The 16298-nt window shown below is 61.1% G+C and overlaps 1 protein-coding gene and 1 long non-coding RNA gene across 2 annotated transcripts; one reads left to right on the top strand and one right to left on the bottom strand.

The window, feature by feature from the left end:
* Nucleotides 1-2485: 2485 nt before the first annotated feature.
* LOC108176755 (uncharacterized) lies at nucleotides 2486-5309 on the bottom strand. The gene is made up of 3 exons (XM_070063544.1): nucleotides 4958-5309; nucleotides 4058-4495; nucleotides 2486-3722 (listed from the first exon to the last, which is right to left on the bottom strand). The coding sequence occupies exons 2-3, from the start codon at nucleotides 4317-4319 to the stop codon at nucleotides 3379-3381; spliced, it is 606 nt and encodes a 201-aa protein (XP_069919645.1). The 5' UTR covers nucleotides 4320-4495; nucleotides 4958-5309; the 3' UTR covers nucleotides 2486-3378.
* Nucleotides 5310-7720: 2411 nt separating this feature from the next.
* Nucleotides 7721-11168, top strand: IRX3 (iroquois homeobox 3). The gene is made up of 4 exons (XR_007919875.2): nucleotides 7721-8769; nucleotides 8942-10061; nucleotides 10225-10291; nucleotides 10729-11168. It is a non-coding gene; the product is annotated as an iroquois homeobox 3 (long non-coding RNA).
* Nucleotides 11169-16298: the final 5130 nt, after the last annotated feature.

Below are 16298 nucleotides of genomic sequence, written 5' to 3'. Positions count from 1 at the left end.
GGACAGATTCATTCCCGTGCCTGCTGGAAAGCTGCCCTCCGCCTTACCCCACCATGGGAATGCGGCTGCCCAGCTAAGCAGGCAGTGTGGCAGAGGGCAGGAAGGAAGTGGCACTTGCGACACCTGCCCAGGGCATGCTCAGTGCTATTGGCCGCACACTGGAGCAGCCGTGTCTGCGGCTGAGGATGCAAAGCAGCACTAAGACACTCAACTGCCCACAGGGAGTTAGGACAAGCCGGCCAGGTGGGGACCAGCACAGACCGGAGCATGTCCTGGTAAACGAGCAGCAACCTTGAACTCCAGGTGATTGTTCCCATAAAACTGTAGGTGATTGTTCCCATAAATACTCCTGCATTTCTTCATTTTTCAAATGAGCTCTGCAATCTATATATTTAAATAAAAATACCAAATTAGAGAGGTTGTCAAGGAATTCAATTTAAAAGGGGAAGAGGGAACCATTATGGAAGCCACACACAGAGTCTGTAGCAGAACTCTCACAGGTAGACTGAACAAAGAACAGGCAGGTAGGTCTACACACCCATGGTTAGGCCCAAATGTACCAGAACACTCTCTTCCCTCCCTCGACACAGGCCCTGGCAGGGATAATGGATCTTTGACCTCAGCTCTGTTTCTGCCCAGGTCCTCTCCAAATAGTCACATAAAGCATGAGGATTTACAGCAGGGTGGGGAGACTTTTGTCTGCCAAGGGCCATTTGGCTATTTGTATTTTTTATTTTATTTATTTATTTGAAAGGCAGAGTTATAGAGAAGCAAAAAGAGAGAGGTCTTCCATCCACTGGTTCACTCCTCAGATGGCCGCAACAGTCAGTCAGGGCTGGGCCAGGAGCCAGGAGCTTCTTCTGGTCTCCGATGTAGGTACAGGGGCCCCAAAACTTGGGGCATCTTCTACTGCTTTCCTAGGCTATAGCAGAGAGCTGGATTGGAAGTGGAGTAGCCAGGACTAGAACCAGCGCCCCTACGGGATGCTGGCACTGCAGGCGGCAGCTTTACCAGCTACGCCACAGCGCCGACCCCCATTTGGCTATTTGTAGCATCATTCACGGGCCACATAGAAGTATCAGCTTAAAGAGTAGCCTGCTAGAGATGTGTTGGGCTTCGAGTCCCGCCTGAGGTTGTCTGGTCCCGGCCAGGCTGCACAGTGGCCCGCAGGCCGGATGTTCAGCACCCCTGAGGAAGGTAGAGTGGGAAGCCGGTTGCCCTTCTCCCTCAGTCAAACTGGGGCTGTTCTTTCCGTATCCCCACCTCCTAGGGCCCCTGAATTCCCTGGTCTTCCTCTCAGGGGCTTCACAGTCAAGATTAGACAGCTTCCAGTCTAGGCTTCCCCAAGCTGAAGAAGCCTCGGTTTCCCCATCTCTAAGATAAGGGCGAGGTCATACGGCAACTTGGTTCAAAATCTGTGCAAGGTACTTCTCCCCGGAGGTCGCCTCAGCGAGCACAGAAGGCAGGAGCGCGGGCTTCGAACCCTCGCAGCCGCTTGCTCAGTGAGCACCCTGCACCTTGAGGGACGTCCCGGCCAGTCCTCGCTGGCACCACTGGGCTGAGGATTACCTTGATCTCTCTAAGAACCCTCTTATTTAATGAATACAAATGTGATAAGTACAACTTTAGGAATACAGGATTCTTCAAACCATACCCACCCTCCCACCCTTACTCCCACCCACCTCCTCCTCTCTCTCCCATTCCCAGTCCCATTCTCCATTAAGATTAATTTTCAATGAACTATAGATAGAAGACCAACTCTATACTAAGTAAAGATTTCAACAATTTGCACACACACACACACACACTGAGAACAAGTTTTACAGTTAATTCTCATAACTCATTGAGGACAGAGTTCCTGCAGGAAGTAAGTGCACAGTGACTCCTGTTGTTAATTTAACAATTAACACTCTTACGTCTGATGTCATTGATCACCTGAGGCTCTTGACATGAGCTGCCTAGGCTACGGAAGCCTTTTGAACTCACAATCTCCATCAATATTTAGATAAGGCCATAAGCGGAGTGGAAGTTCTCTCCTCCCTTCAGAGAAAAGTACATTCTTCTTTGATGACTACTTTGTTCTGCTGGGGTCTCACCCACCGAGGTCCTTCGTGTAGGACATTTTTTTGCCAGTGTCTTGGCTTTCCATGCCTGAAATGCTCTCATGGGCTTTTCTGCACTGAGGATTGAATGTGATACTGTTAGAAACCACTCAACACAATTATTTAGTGAACAATGATAAGTCAATAGATTTTTACCTTAATTTTTTTTACATACCCGACAGGAGAACAGCATCAACAAACCTTAACCCAGCGTGGTGCGTGGGGTCCTCAGAAGGATGTTAGGTAGTGTGAGGACAGAGGATTAAATTACCAATGAATACCAAGGTGCATCCGTGTTTCCGTTTCCCATCTCTTCTAAGACTCAGCCTTGCCAGCATCCCACACTTGCTAGAGACACACCCACACACCTGAACTTCCCATGCTTGGTTTTAGCTGTGTTTATTTGCTACAACTTCCTTTTCTGGGAAATAACAGCTCCTTTTCAATTTACAGTAGTTGTACCAGAATTTCTTCCCCCCACATATGTATTATGTATGTATTTGAGTTTCTAAAAAAAAAAAGAGTTAATGTAAGGGAAAATGCTAAGTCAAAGCAGAGGTTAGTGGCCAAAATCTTGACGTTTAGGAAAGGTGACCCTCGACAACTTCTCAGACAAGGCCAGACCTTGACTTTGTGCTTCTGCACCCAAGGGCTCTTGGCTTCCCAAGTCTGGAGCAGGGCGGAGAACCCGGCAATTCGTGCGGGCCTTTGAAGTCCAGAGGTCCCAGAGCCACGGCGTCTGGAACGGGCGCTCCAAGGCCCCGGACTTACCAGCCAGGGTTCCTTCCGGGTTCAAGGAGAGCTCCGGTGCTCCCAGACTTTCACCAACCGTGACACCTGCGGAGGCGCGCCTGGGCCGTTTCTCCCGGGCTTGAGCCACCTCTCCACGGAGGGACCGCCCCTCCGCAGCGCCTTGAGGTCGGCTCTGCAGTGGCCGCGGCCGAGCAGAGGGCGCGGGCTGGGGACTGCCGAAGGGCCTGCGTGTGACCTTGCCTAGCCAAGAGGTGCCCACGCGTCCTCAGCAAGCGCAGGGTACACAATGCCGCTCTGTTTGATTCCGCTACGTGTCACTCGGTCGCGCAATTTATTGCCATTAGACGGGGTGGCCGGGCACTCATTTCCTGGTGGCGCTCCAGCACAGCCTCCGAACACCGGGCGAGGGGCTCGCCAGACAGGCGGGGGGTTCCCGTAACGAGGCTTTAATGAGCGGACCGCGGCTGGCCTTTGTGGAGAAGCCCGAGGAGGCGGCGGTCCGGCCGGGCCCTCGGCCACCAGGTCACTTCCTCCCCCAAACCAGGACCCGAGTGCCCGTGAATCCGTTGAGGGTCAGCTGCGGCTGCCAGCCGGGTGCCCACTGTGCCTGCACACCCCCCTCACCCAACTCCCGAGCTGCTGCAGGAAACGCAGGATTTCCATGCAACAATGCAAACGCGCTCATTACCATCTCCTCAGTATGCAAGAAGAAAATGCGCAGCGCTGGCCGGGCTGCATCACCGGGCTCTGGCCTGGACATCCAATAAGGCGACATGTTCCTCTCCCAAGATGGATGAGGAGGGGGCGCCGGGGAGGCACGGATGCCGGTGAGGGGCCCGAAGAGAGGAGACGCCCGAGGAGGAGAACCTGCAAGCCAGACGGAGCGGGGCGGGGTGGGGGAGGCTGAGGATGAGAACGAGCGAGGGAAGAAAGGAAAGCGAGAGCGGGCCGCGAGAGGGGCAGTGTCCGAGCGAGAGGAGACGAGAGGGGGGCGCCGCCGAGCGAGCCAGGGGAACGTGTAAAACAGAACGAATGAGGGAAGGGGATGACCTAGAAATCCAAGAGGCAGAAAGTGCGAGCGACAGGGAAAAACAAAGGAAGTCGGGGGAGCGAAGTCAGGTGGGGAAAGACCGATCCTGCAGAGCTAAAGAAAAATAAAATCACTCGGGGCCAGAGCCAGGTTTCTCGATCCAGGCCATTACCCGGGGCGCTGCGCACCAGGGAGTCCCTCGGAGACCCAGGGCAGCGGGCTGAGTCCAGGCGGTGCGGAGGCGAGGCGCGAAGAGCCCGATGCCCGCCGGCCGGCCTCACGGGTCCGCTCCCGGGCGCCCTGGCCAGGCCCGGGGCCCGCCCCGCGCGTCGCAGCCCGTGGTCGCCGCGGCCATTCAGGCGGGCGGCCTCTCCCGCTCCGACAGCGAAGTTGGCAAAGTTTTCCCCTAAAGTTTCCCGGGGGCGTCTCCGCATCCAGGGCAGGCCTCCGAGGCCGGGGCGGCTCAGCAGGCAGCGGCAGCACGTTCCGGGGCGGCGCGGTAGGCCCCCGGCCCGCGCCTCCTGGGATGCTCGCAGTCCAGATTCCCGGCCGAACACGGAGCGCTCCCGGAGCCGACGCCAGGCCACGCACTCGGGAGCCTGCGCAGCTGCTGTCGGCGAAGTGAGAGAACGCGAAAGAGAGAGAGGGAGAGAGAAGGAGAGAGAGAAGGAAAAAAAATATTCTCAGCTCAATTTAAGTCTCATGGAAAGGGCTTACAACTGTAATTAAATCATTAAATTCTTGTCTACGCTTCACAGAGCGGAGAGAAATTAACTTCCCACCAACCTCATTTTCTATTTGAACATGAAATAATGATTTTCTGCCCGTCTAATTACAAAGCCAACATCTGATCAAGCCAGCATCCAGAGGGGATTATCGCATGCACGAGTATTAGACCTCATTACCAGCTTGAGTGCAAAATTATTACATCTTGTAATTGGATGGTGAGATTTATATACAGATCGGCCCGGTTTCTGTAAGATTGTAATTACAAGCTTCGTTGGTTAGCTACTTATCAGAACTTTGCAGGAAAACAAAACAAATGACTGAGGAAAACGAGCATTTCATTAACCTGTAACCCGAGCGCGGGGGGGAGGGAGCGGTGGGAGCGCGCGCCGTGGCGGATGCAGGAAGCGGAGGGATCGCCGGCCCGCGCCGCCGCGCGGGGAGTTGGGCCTGGAACGAAGGACGGAAGATGGGCCTCGGCTGGGAACCCCGAGCCACCGTGGCTCCCCCCACGCCGGGGACGCGCGCGCGCTTTGGGGCTGGGCAAGGAGGGGCCGGGAAGAGAGCCTGGTGGCTCGGAGCCCGTGTGCAGTGCGCGGCGCAGCCCCCGGAGCTTGGCGGGCACCGCAGGCCCTGGGCACGTCGGGCAGCGGATCCCAACGCGCGTCCGGCGCGCGGCGGGCACCCTGTCTGTTTCCCGCGCCCTGGGCCGCGCTCAAAGTGCATCAGCAGCGAGTATCCAAAGCGCTTTGTGCGCTGGGGAGGTTCGAAGAAGGCAGGATGACAAGAAGCTTTTGCGTTCGGCGCGTTCGTGCGCGCATGTCTTTCCCAAACCAACTTTCCGTGCACCTGCTTTTCCTCGCCTTGCCAATGTGTCACTCTGACCTAAACTCTTGGAAGAAAAAGCCCTGGAAAAGGCTCCGCTGCCCGCCAACCCACCCATTCTGTCCCGAGCCGGACTCCGCTGCACGGGTGGAGTCGGGGGACCCAACGCCACGTCGGGGCTCGGCTGCCTGGGAAGCTGAGTCCTGTAGTGGCCAACAGCGGGTCTCCAGGCCAGGGCTGTTCCCCGCTGGAAAGTAAGGTAGCCCTGAGGCCGCTTCTGCTAGGGGCCCGGCATGCCAGGAGGGATCTAATTAAGCGAGGCTCTTCGGTGAGCATTTGGGTCTGGAGGTTCACCCTCTGGGCAGTGCGCCCCCCGGCCGGCCTGACAGGGTTCTGAGAACGTCGCCGTCCCGGGCGCTCTCTGCGGCTGCCCGCAGTTCTACGCAGCGCCGGCTGATGCGGAAGGGGCATTCACAAGGCTCATAGTTCCTTCTGCAGCAGCCGAGTTAAACACGGGCACTCCGCCGGGCACAGCGCAGCCCCGGTGCCCCCTCCGTGCACTCTCGCTCTCCGCATTCCTATCCCCCACCCCCGCCAGTCCGGTGCCACCTCTTTGTGCCAACTCTAGGACTTGAGGGCTGTCAGGGCTCTAAGTCGACATCTAGGAAACATCCGGGAAATATTGTCCTCAATTTTGCAATCGCAAGATCTTTCGCGAGCAGGTGAGCCCAAGATTCCCTAGGATGCCCTTGGAAAGGTTTAACCGGAAACGAAATCAGGCGCCAGGGAGAGCGGCCCCTAATGTCTCCTCCCGCATGAAGCTTCAGCCAAGGCCAACTCTTGAGACCAGGCAGGGGCGCGCGGGGGCAACTAAGACTCAAAGCGGGAAGACCCCAAATTCCCTCACCGAACCTTAAATCTAGTGGTCCCCAAACCTTGCCTTGTCTTTCCTCCCAGTTTTCACAGCGTGCACACCCACCGGCGCCGCGGACGCTAGCCAAGCTAGACAGAGGCGGGAGGAGGGGGTGGGGCCAAAACTGGGTGTCCGTGCCTGAACCGAGAGTCTTTTCATTCCGGGCGAGCTACGGTGATGACCAGAGACAGCCTGGACCGGGACCCTTCGAGTCCTCCACTGCAGTAGAGTCTACCCTAGATCGATCAGTGCCGGGAGGCCGGCTTCCGCCTCCGAGCCGGGAGTGGTCACTGCACAGCGGAGCTGTTGCCAACCGACCGTCCGCGTAGCTCGTGGGTCCCGGCGCGGCCTAAAGCGCTTGGCCTGAAGCCGCTGCCGCTCCCGGCCGCACGCCCGGCTCCGTGACGGTGGGTCCATGGCTACCCACAGTTGAGCTTTGATTTTAGGGAATGTCCCACCATAAAACCACAAGTCCAGTCCCCGCCCTGTATCCCCGGCCATGGGAGGATTCTTGGCACAGGGACCTGGGAGCCAGGAATCAGGAACCGGGGAGCGAAACCAAGGATCTCCGCACACCGAAGGCGCCAATATAGAAACTTCTCGAAGTTCCCTTGGAAAGTTCAGGGGCCTCCCTAACCCGCCCCCAGCAAGGACCACTTTCTGGGCGCAGTTCCCCAAGATCCTTGGTGGGGAGGCCCACTCTTGGGGCCCACCCTTGGGCCCTGGGCCGAGCCTGCCATCTATGGTAAGCGACTCGGACCCGGACACTAGAGCGGCTGATGTGGTTAATTCCAGTGCTTGGTCCCCCGGGGTAGGGGACCGACCTGCGCACCTGAGCAACGCACCGGCCTCTACCGACGAGACTGGGCTGCACGCCCTCGCCCCCGCCCCGCCACCCCACCCACCCATCTCTGGCTCCCTTCCCACGCCGCCGAGAGTGGCTGCGCCTCCAAAGGTTCGATCTGAAAGGGGGGGTCCCGGCACCCCAAAGCCTGCCGTAGCCCAGGGTCTAGTCCCGACCCAGGCCGCGCGCGGTAGCGGGCGGGAGCGGTCCCGAGGGGCGGGAGGCAGGGAGGGGCGAACTGACCCCGCACTAACCCGCGTCGCCGCGCCTCCCAGCTCCCCCTCCCGGCGCAGGCAGCAGGGGGCGGGAAGGGATTGGGAGCGCCGGGGCTCCCGCCCCCCGGCCCGCCCCGCCCCGCGCGCGCGGCTCCGCGGGGGTGGGCGGCTTTGCCTGCCAGGCGCCCTGGCGATTGGCGACTCAGGGTGGAGACTCCAGGAAAAGTCGAATAAGAGGGCGCAACGTCAGACCTGAGATTTGGGGAAGGGCGAGGGAGGGGGTGGGAGGGCGGAGACGGACTCACAGACGCGGACGCGGACACACACCCCCCCCGCACAGCACCCCGAGTGTCCGCAACTTGAGGCCGCCGTAGCCCGGCGCGCAGGGGCTGGGAAGGCTGGGGGGTGGGGGTCGGAGGGGGGCCGGAGTGGGCACCTTGTGTGAGTAAGAAGGAAGGTTAGAAAGATGGGAGCGAAGAAAAAGTGAGGGGGGCAGCGAGGCGAGCAGAAGCCATCGTGGGACGGGGAGAGAGGCGAGGAGGAAAGGAGAGTTGGCCAGGCGTCCGGGAGAGCGAAAGGGCCCGAAGGAGCGGAAGCGATCCCGGGGGGTGGGGGGAGAGGAGCGCGGGGAGGGGAGAGGAAGGGCGCGGAGGGGGAGTGAAGGCGAGAGGAGGGCGAGGGAAGCGAGGCGCGGCGCCGCTCGGGGAGAGGAGGGCAGTGCGGAGCCAGGCGCGGGCAGAGGCGGCTCAGGCTGCGGAGAGGAGGGAGCGCGGCGCAGAGAGGAGGGGCTTGCGGCCCCGTAGAAATGTCGATCAGAGCCCGGAGCCCCGGGAATCTCCGCCAATCTGTTCGGACCTGACCTGGCTCCTCGCCGCCGCCGCCGCCGCCGCCGCCGAGCAGATCAATAGGCGAACGCGGAGCGCAGCGCAGCGCGGGAGGCAGCGCGGCCCCAGCGCGGCCCCAGCCCGGCCCAGCCCCCGATGCGCGCCGGAGCCCGCGGGCGGCGCTGAGCAGGGCGGCCCCGGGGGCCGGGCCCCCTCTCCGTCGGTGCCCCGCGGGCCACCATGTCCTTCCCCCAGCTCGGATACCAGTACATCCGCCCGCTCTACCCGCCCGAGCGCCCGGGAGCCGCCGCCGGCGGTGGCGGCGGCGGCGGCGGCGGTGGTGGTGGCGGCGGCGCGGGGGCCCGGGGTGGCCCGGGCGCCGGAGCCTCGGAGCTGGCTGCCTCCGGCTCCCTCTCCAATGTGCTCTCGTCCGTGTATGGGGCGCCCTACGCCGCGGCCGCCGCGGCGGCCGCCGCCGCCCAAGGCTACGGCGCCTTCCTGCCCTACGCCACAGAGCTGCCCATCTTCCCGCAGCTGGTAAGAGCCCGAGGCACCGGGGAAGGCGGGTGGGAGCCGGGATGCCGCGGGAGCTGAGCGCGCGGGAGTGTAATGGCCCGGGCCGGGCCGGGCCGGGAGGGTGGAGGCGGCGCCGGCCGGGCTCACCGCGCTCCCTCCGCGCGTGTCCCTTTGCTTCTCCATGTGCGTACAGGGCGCGCAGTATGAGCTGAAGGACAGTCCCGGGGTGCAGCATCCGGCCGCGGCCGCCGCGTTTCCGCACCCGCACCCCGCCTTCTACCCGTACGGCCAGTACCAGTTCGGGGACCCGTCCCGTCCCAAGAACGCCACGCGGGAGAGCACCAGCACGCTCAAGGCCTGGCTCAACGAGCACCGCAAGAACCCCTACCCCACCAAGGGCGAGAAGATCATGCTGGCCATCATCACCAAGATGACCCTCACCCAGGTGTCCACCTGGTTCGCCAACGCGCGCCGGCGCCTCAAGAAGGAGAACAAGATGACGTGGGCTCCCCGCAGTCGCACGGACGACGAGGGCAACGCGTACGGGAGCGAGCGCGAGGAGGAGGACGAGGAGGAGGACGAGGAAGACGGCAAGCGCGAGCTGGAGCTGGAGGAGGAGGAGCTCGGTGGGGACGAGGAGGACGCGGGGGGCGAGGGCCTGGCGGACGACGACGAAGACGAGGAGATCGACTTGGAGAACTTAGACGGCGCGGCGGCGGGGCCTGAGCTGGCCCTGCCTGGGGCGGCGCGCAGGGACGGCGACCTCGGCCTGGGACCCATTTCGGACTCCAAAAATAGCGACTCAGAAGACAGCTCCGAGGGCTTGGAGGACCGGCCGCTGCCGGTCCTGAGTCTGGCCGCCCCAGCGCCGCCGCCGCCCGTGTCCGCGGCTCCGCCGTCTCCACCCTCTCCCCCAGCTGGCCTGGACCCCTGCGCTCCCGCTCCGGCGCCCGCCTCCGCCCTGCAAAAGCCCAAGATCTGGTCCTTGGCCGAGACAGCCACAAGCCCAGACAACCCGCGCCGCTCGCCTCCCGGCGCGGGGGGGTCCCCTCCTGGGGCAGCCGTCGCGCCCCCGACCCTGCAGCTTTCTCCGGCGGCGGCGGCGGCGGCTCACAGACTCGTCTCCGCGCCGCTGGGCAAATTCCCTGCTTGGACCAACCGGCCGTTCCCAGGCCCGACGCCGGGCCCACGCCCGCACCCGCTCTCGCTGCTTAGTTCGGCCCCTCCGCACCTGCTGGGACTCCCCGGAGCCGCGGGTCACCCGGCCGCCGCCGCTGCTTTCGCTCGACCCGCCGAGCCCGAGGGCGGCACAGGTGACTGCAGAGCGCGGGGCGCGAAGGGAGGGTGCGGGTTGGCGGGGACGGACGAGGCCGCGGGAGCACAGCGGGCTCACCTCTCGCCTGTTGCCTCCCGCGGCCCCGGGCCCCGGAACCGAGCGCTCTGAAGGGCCTGTGTGTTCTCCCCCGCTTCCCGCAGATCGCTGTAGTGCCTTGGAAGTGGAGAAAAAGTTACTCAAGACAGCTTTCCAGCCCGTGCCCCGACGGTAAGAGACTCCCTGAGGTGGGGTGGGGGTGGAGGCGGGGGGCAAGCTGAGCCGCCCGCTAGGCCTTTCCCCCAGAGGCGCGCGCAGCTGGGATGCTTTTTATAAAAAGGGACAAAACTTGGGGCTGGAGGCGGTGGCGGTGGCGCCAGCCCCAGCCCAGGATCCCCCGCCACCGCGCTGCGGGAAGCCGAGCCTGGCCCAGCCAAAGGGTCCCTGAAATGCCCACCTCTTTGCAGCCCTGGCTCTAGAGTCCTACTGTCTCGCGCTCACCTTATGGTTAAACACACCCCCCCACACAAGATTTCCATCTTCACCTGAGTCCCATCTGGCGTTAAGACACCCCCCGCCCCCAGCCTTAGGTGCGGTCCGACGGTGCTAAGCAAACTCTGCACCCCTAAATCTCATCTCATTTGCTCCCCACTGTCTCTGTCTTGCAGACCTCAGAACCACTTGGACGCCGCTCTGGTTTTGTCGGCTCTTTCCTCCTCCTAGTTGTTTTTTTTTTTTTTGAAGAAATTAAAATCGTTGTAATAATTGTAAAAAAAATCGTTCTGTATAGTTACAACTTGTAAGCATGTCCGTGTATGAATACCCCCCAAAAAGGAAACAAAAGGAAACAAAAAGAAATAAAACCACACACCCCCACCCCGAGTCCCTCAAGTCGCTTGTGTGCGCCCCACGTCAGCGTCAGCTGCGATGGTGGGGTTGGTTTGTTCGGTTGATTGGGGGAGACGGGGAACGTGGCGTTTCAGTGAGAACTAAGCGTGTCTGACTTTTTTTGTATATACGAAAAAAATGTACATATGTGTGAACCAAATTGTACAAGAAAGTATCTATTTTTGGCTAAATAAATGAGCTGTTGCCACTTTGACTATAACCGGCCTGCCTGCCCCGGACAGATCTGTTTCGCAGTTTCTTTTGTTTTTTGGTTTTTGTTTTGTTTTGTTTTTATTCTCCGCCCGCCGCCCCCCACCCCCACCCCCCGTTGTCTGAAGGATCTCTCGAGTCAGCAGAAGGGACGAGTGAGGGGACAGGACGGTGAGGCCGGAGGACAGCCACGGAGGAGGAGGCGCAGACGCGGCGGGGCTGGGGGCGCCCGAGAGGACGGGCGGAGGATGCAGGTGGGGACCGCGGCGAGAACCCCCTGCTGGGCGCTGAGAAACCGGGTCCGACCGCTGGTGCAAGGGGGCGCCGCGGGGGCCCTGGGACCCTCGGCGCCGGCGGCCAAAGACTGGGAAGGGCGCGGATGTGGAGCGGTCAGGTCGGGAGGCTCTCGCCGCTGCCTCTCCCGCCCCCAGGTTTGGATGGCACCACTGAGGTCTTCCTCACAGAAGGGGCGGTGCAAGCCCGGCCTCCATCACACCGCAGCCCCCAGACCCCTCTAAGACGCGCGCATGTTGGGGAGCAGGGGGCCCGGGAGGGGCCCTCTTGGTGGCTGTGCGACTGTGCCCAGCTCAGGTCGGGAGCTGGAAGCCCCGGGTCCTCGCGGCGTCTGCGCGTGCGGGAGCCACGGCAGGTGTTACCCTGACCGCTGAGGTCCAGGCGCGGGGTTCAGGCAAGGTGGGGCCGCTGCACCTTTTCAGCCAGGCTGGAGCAGGGCAAGGGGTGGGCGGGCCGGGGGAGGGAGCCGGGAAATTTGGGGCTGGAGCTCCCTCTACAGGACAAAGGGGACGCTCTGCGCCCCGTGCGCGCCGCCTCTGCAGCCGGGCCGGGTGTCGCGCCCCACCCGCGCCGCGCGCTTCCAGGCCGCGGGGCGCGACTTCAGCTGAAAGGAGCTGTGGGAACGCTTGGCAGAGGCACCCGTCCGTGTGCAGTGTGTGTGCCGGGGGGCATCTTTTACGCACCCACTAATGTATAGGGTAGCCAGGCATTGGGCGTTCGCCTCGAAGAGTGGGGCGCGTGGCGATCTGCAGGGTTCCTGGGGAAACAGGAAGAGCTCGCTCCCCTGAAGCCACCGGATACGGCCCAGAGTGAATACCGGACACCTGCGCTAACGGCGGGGAGTCGGGCAAGGACCAGTCCTCGCGGACACAGGTGCTGGCGCCGCGCCCCTGGGCAGGGGCCGGGCTTTGGAATCTGCGGCCCGCGCACGCCGCAGGCCGGGAAGTCCCGCGGCCCCTTCCCCAGAGGCAGCTCCCTCTGCTTCTTCCCAATCCCCCCCGCCGCCGCCGCCCCAGTTATTAACGGCGTTTCTGGGGTTCGGGCTCCTTCCCAGGTCGCAGGCACAGACGGAGGTTCCATTCTAGGAGACTAAGCACCACGTGGGCTTTGAATCTGAGACCAGGCCCCCAGGCCCAGGGCAGAGGCCTCTGGGTAGCATCTTCACAAGGACAACATTCCTGCCACCCCTGGCTCTCCTGGAGCTGCACGCGCCTAACAGTGGCAGCCATGGGCTTCCTGTTTAATTCTCGGATTAATTGCCTTCTCTGTGTCCCTATTTGCTCATCTGCAAGATGGGAGTGCTGCCACCTCTCGCCGAGTGACTGTGAGACTGAGAGACAGCGCGTCCAGAGCTGGCAACAAGGCTCTTAGATCCCACCCCACTCATGCCCACCAGCCAGAAAAAAGCAAGGCGGCTCCCCTCAGGTATCTGGGACTCCCCATAGCCCCGGCTCAAACCAAGGAGAAAGGACCTCGCAGGCAGTGCCCAGCGGGGACGGGGGCTGTGATGGGGATTCGGTGGCAGAAGGCAAGCAGCCTCTCCTCTCAGAACATCCACTGGGGAGCGGGAATGGATCTGCTCCCCGGGAGGGGGCATGAGAGGGGTCACGGTAGGCCCCAGGTCTCTGCCTGAAGACCCTGGCATTGGGTTTGAGACCATGCTACCCCTGCTGAGAGCAGTGTGGGTGGGCACCTGAGGGGGCTGGCTCCCGGGGCACATGTGCACCTGTGGGCCTGTGTCTCAACATCCCTGCAACTGGCCCTGAGCTGATCCCAGTAAGATAGCCTAATAAAATCAGAACGAATTGCACGGCTCTTTGGCTGAAAAGAGGAGACAGCTCCATTCTGCAGCTCTTTCAACAGGAAGCAAGTTCTCGTTTCTTCTCCCAGGTCCTCCCACACCCTCTGCTCCCCTCCAGGCTGCACCTTCACTCTATCCTCTCGGAGATCCCAGGAACCCCCTCCATGGTCCCTAAAGGCTAAAAGGGAAGCCAAGAGGAGGGGAGAGGAGAAGGAGTATCTCCTCCCTGCTGCTGATTAAGCCTCAGTCAGGAGCCGAATGCGTCCAGCACTCCTCCTGGAAGGGGCTCCTGCTGTGGGGGCTGTGGAGCAATAATCGATGGGGTCACAGGAAGGGATGTGCAGCGCTGGGAACCTCGTTAGGGTCCTGCAACGGGGTGGGGTGGGCAGCGTGGGGCCAGGGAGCCACAGGACCACAAAACAAGCTCCTGGGTTGTCCACTTCCGGGACCAAGACATCAAAGATGTCCAGTGGAACCTGTTTCCTGGGGAGGAGGAGGTGAGGTGCAGAACAGAAGGCAACACTGGCCAGAGGGCGAGTGGAGGGGCAGCCGATCACCTGCCCCAGGGTAAGGAAGGGGGCTAGGGCAGGGCCCGCCTCCTGAGCTGGTCATCTCCTAGGCCCGGCTGTCTCAGGTCAGCCTGCCTGTAGAAGGCACCCAGAGGGATCGGTTGCTTGAGTAGTAGTTGGATACCACGCATCTTCTGGTTTTGGTGTATTCCGAGTTTGAGCCTGATTATTGGTGTCCTCCTGGAAATATCCTTTGCATCCTGGTTGCCCGTGCCCCCCCACCCACCCCCCCATCTGCAGTGCACACAGGCAGCTGGAGGTCTATGAAGCTTGTGTCTCTGCTTAGGAGCCGCTCCAACTTGAGTGGGGGCGTCCCAGGCTCTCTGTGGGCCTTGTTTAGGACATCTGTGAAAATGCAGTGGGTAGATGAGATGCACTGACCCAAACTTCCTTACAAATCCAACAGGGTCTACAGTTCGACATAAAGAAAATAAATATGGCAAGGGGGTCCCCCATAACCTCTCTGGAGACCGGCTCTCCAGTCTCATTGGCAACTGTTGCGATCAGGCCACAGAGCCCGTCCACACCAAAAATCTCCATGTGTTGTGATCAACCTTGTCATGGTCCTGACTGGCTGGATGGGAAACCACCAGCCAGGTGTGGCTTCCTAGAGCACAGCAGTGGTCCTCAACAGGGGACATTTTTCTATTTCAACACCAGAACGCCGGCACCGCAGCTCACTAGGCTAATCCTCCGCCTTGCGGCACCGGCACACCAGGTTCTAGTCCCAGTCGGGGCGCCGGATTCTGTCCCGGTTGCCCCTCTTCCAGGCCAGCTCTCTACTGTGGCCAGGGAGTGCAGTGGAGGATGCCCCAAGTACTTGGGCCCTGCACCCCACGGGAGACCAGGATAAGTACCTGGCCCCTGCCATCGGATCAGCGCGGTGCACTGGCCGCGGCAGCCATTGGAGGGTGAACCAACGGCAAAGGAAGACCTTTCTCTCTGTCTCTCTCTCTCACTGTCCACTCTGCCTGTCAAAAAAAAAAAAAAAAAAAGACCAGAACGAGGGTGGTGCTGGCATGTGGTGGGCAAGAGGGCAGGGATGGTGCCCAAGGTTCTGTACCCAGCCACAGGGAGGTGTCCAATCTGTGGCCGCAGCACCGGGAATGTACCTGAGCTTGTCTGATCTCAGATGCTAAGCTGGGTTGGACCTGGACGGGAAAAAGTCCAGAGCGCTCAGGCTGAGAAACCACACAGTGGGTATGGGGGCAGGTGGCAGCCGAGGCAAGTGTTTTATCCCAGAAACCACAGCTTTGTTGAAAGAAACATTAAAACCGGGGTGCTGAGTGGAGTGTTCTTCAGTCTTTAAAAATGTTGGCCCTGGTGAGGGGTGGGATGTGGGGGAGTAGGGGTGAGAGAGGGCAAATGGGAAACTGTGCCAGTCCGGGACCCAGGGCGTGGCTGGAGGCGGACACTTCAGGGCGATGGGGATCCGTGTCTGGGAAGTTGGGAGCCTGGGAGCAGACTCCCAGAAGGTTCTCACCCATGAAAGCGTGGCTCACGAGGACCGCCAGCCCCTCCAGGCACGTAATCCTGTGTATCTATTTACCTACTGCTTTAACCTGGCTGTGTGCGTGCGCATGCGTGTCCTTGGCGGGGAGCAGGAGGGAGGCGGAGGCGGGAGGGTCTGACCCCGGGCCGGGTCGGCGAGGGCCGGGCCAGGCCAGGCCGGCCGGGGAGACGGTACTTTCCTGCCTTTGGTGCAGGGTGGCGGTGGCGTGGCCAGGGCTGTGTTCTCGCGCTGCACCAGGCCGCTAACAAGTGGGCCCGCAGCCCTCCGGGGCCTTTGGAGTGCACTCATCTGCGAGATTGCGCCTTTCTCAGCCGCGCAGATTTATTTTGCCAAAGTTACAGGGCAATTATGGAAATGCGCCCTTTGAAGCTGGGCTGATTTCTCTTTATTTTCTTCTCCCTGACAAAGCAGCGCTTCTCTGCCTCTTGTGGGTCTCGCTCCTCTCTCTCTTTTTCCCTTTTTTTCCCCCTGATAATTATTAAATAGTGGGAGTTTCTAGAGGTATGTGAAAAAATCTTTGACAGTGATAAAAACATGTGAATTAAAATAATGTTAGTATTCTTTCCATGTTTCTTTTTTTCTAAATGGGATGTGCATGGCCAGGAGGGGAGGGTGAGAGAGAGCAAGAGGCAGACACCTCCTGCCCTGCTTGCGGGTCCCTGGTTTCCCCACCACCCGCCTGGTGGGCAGAGAGTGAGCCGGAGCCGGGGCCACCCCTGCTTCCTGCTGCAGCCCTGCCCCACTCCTGCTGCTGCTCTCTGGGCCTTCCTGCGTGGATTCTCCCTGCAGCGTGGAGACTGTGTGAACCAGCCCCACTGATTTCTCTCCTCCTGCCCACGCTGCTTGCTTGCGTGGAGCCAGATGGTGCCAGCGCAGTGCTCCTGAGTCCTTCAGGGTAGGGGGGAGATGGGGTGTCTGGGGGCCTTCACGTCTGGTTCTTGCAGTGGCTTTGAAGTCTCCGTG

Source organism: Oryctolagus cuniculus, chromosome 18 (assembly GCF_964237555.1).
Source record: "Oryctolagus cuniculus chromosome 18, mOryCun1.1, whole genome shotgun sequence".
Taxonomy (NCBI): domain Eukaryota; kingdom Metazoa; phylum Chordata; class Mammalia; order Lagomorpha; family Leporidae; genus Oryctolagus; species Oryctolagus cuniculus.
Note: the sequence above shows the minus strand (reverse complement) of the source record. Positions and strands in the feature narration are given on the sequence as shown.